This window comes from Neltuma alba, unplaced genomic scaffold (assembly GCF_004799145.2).
Source record: "Neltuma alba isolate B1F8T4 unplaced genomic scaffold, ASM479914v2 tig00003348_pilon, whole genome shotgun sequence".
NCBI lineage: Eukaryota > Viridiplantae > Streptophyta > Magnoliopsida > Fabales > Fabaceae > Neltuma > Neltuma alba.
This window is the reverse complement of record NW_021633247.1, coordinates 146247-148029: the sequence shown is the minus strand read 5'-3', so window position 1 is coordinate 148029 and position 1783 is coordinate 146247. Positions and strand designations below refer to the sequence as shown.

At 41.3% G+C, this 1783-nt stretch overlaps 1 protein-coding gene across 1 annotated transcript; it reads right to left on the bottom strand.

Moving 5' to 3' along the window:
* Positions 1-397: 397 nt before the first annotated feature.
* LOC114741312 (UDP-glycosyltransferase 79B30-like) lies at positions 398-1783 on the bottom strand. Its single transcript, XM_028929565.1, has one exon. It carries the CDS (start codon positions 1781-1783, stop codon positions 398-400), a length of 1386 nt encoding a protein of 461 aa, XP_028785398.1.

Below are 1783 nucleotides of genomic sequence, written 5' to 3'. Positions count from 1 at the left end.
CAGGTTGGCAAAAAGAAATTATATTACACAGCAATAGTCTAGTTCCCAATAGATAAATATAGATCGAACAAATTTTTCCAATTAAAAAAAACTAATTATATTATATGAAAAAGCAAAAGTACAAATACAACAATACACGCGCCAAATACGAATTTAAAGAAAAGTTTACAGGTCAAAACATAAAAGCTCTAGATTACTAGATACAAGACAGTTACTCATATTGGCAGCCAAATTAAACCGAGTTGAGAGATAAAAGGATATATTATAGCTAATTTCCAGCTGCATGATGAAACAACTTTGGGCTCAGAAAATACGCGCGCGCGCGCGCACACACACACAGCACAATCTCAAGATAAACCGTGGCTCAATGAACAGCTTCAATCTTCTCAATTCAAGATTAATAGATCAGAGAACGTAACTTGTGAACAAATTCATCGAGATAAGCATCTTCAAGTCCAGTTGCAAGCAACAACTGTCTCCATTTATTATGATTACCTCTGATCTTTTGACCTATTTCACCGTCACCATCCATAACCACTTTCACAGCCTTGCACACACTTTCCCTCGTGAAGACTCCATCTTCTTCTTCTCTCTCAACTTCCACTCCAACTTTCAGATCCTCACCTATCACTTTTGAATTTATGAACTGATCTCCAAAATTAGGTAACAGTACCAGTTGAGTTTCACTGCATAATGCTTCTGTCATGGACCCAGATCCACAATGACTTAGAAAACAACCCACAGAAGGATGATTTAACATTAAAACCTGTTGAATCCAACCTCCATAAACAATCCCTCTTCCTTTTACTCTCTCATCAAACCCTTCAGGTAATGCTGACTCAATTGTTTCAGTTCCCATGGGAGGTTTTAGTGCAGCTAGAAAAGGCATACCTGTGAGTTCAAGACCTAGGAGAAGTTCCTGAAACTGGTCTTTCTTTAGAATGCATTCGCTTCCAAATGCACAGAAGATTACTGATCTTGGACTGAAACTTCCCAGCCATTTCACCCATCTTTCTTCCAAGGTTGAATTTGGTGGTGGATGGTGCAAAACTGGTCCTGCTAAAAAGATTGGCTTGTTGAATTGCCTTTCGAGGTAATCAATGTAAGGCCCTTCTATTTCCTTGCATGTTTTGAAAACAATGGCGTCACAGTCAGTGAAAGCGATCACATTTCTATCTATGAACGAAACTCCATTATCCTCACCAGGTTCCTTCACAGAAACTTTGGCCAACATTCTAGCTGCATATAGTTGAACCGTAATGGCCGAAGGAGGAAAGCTAGGTGGAGGGACCATGAAATCAGTTTCTGTGGCAGCATGCTCTTCCAGGACCTTCCTTTCAGGACTTAACAGATAACCAACAGACGCAGGGCTTATTGTGCAGAAATGAAAAGCCTTGGTTCTTAAGCGACGTGCCAACTGAGGCATCCAGTGCTGAAAGTCGAAGAAGACGAACTGGGGTTTGAGATCTCTCAGGGCAGCTTCAATGAAAGGCTCAGTGAGGTCCATTGCCTTCAATAGAAGGAACTGTAACGAAAATGGAACATCATGGGTGGTTTCAGAACCAGAAGGGAGGCCATTAACGTGGGGGACGTTGATGGGAATGAAGGAGATGAGATGTGGATGGAGATTGAGATGTTCCAGTTTCAGTGATGCATTTTTTGGTACGAAGAATGAGACCTTATGGCCTCTCTTTGCAAGCTTGTTCGCCATATGAAGGAACGCAGTAAGATGGCCAAGAGCAAACCATGGGTTCATTGCTATGTGAAGGGTTTGGTCCGCCAT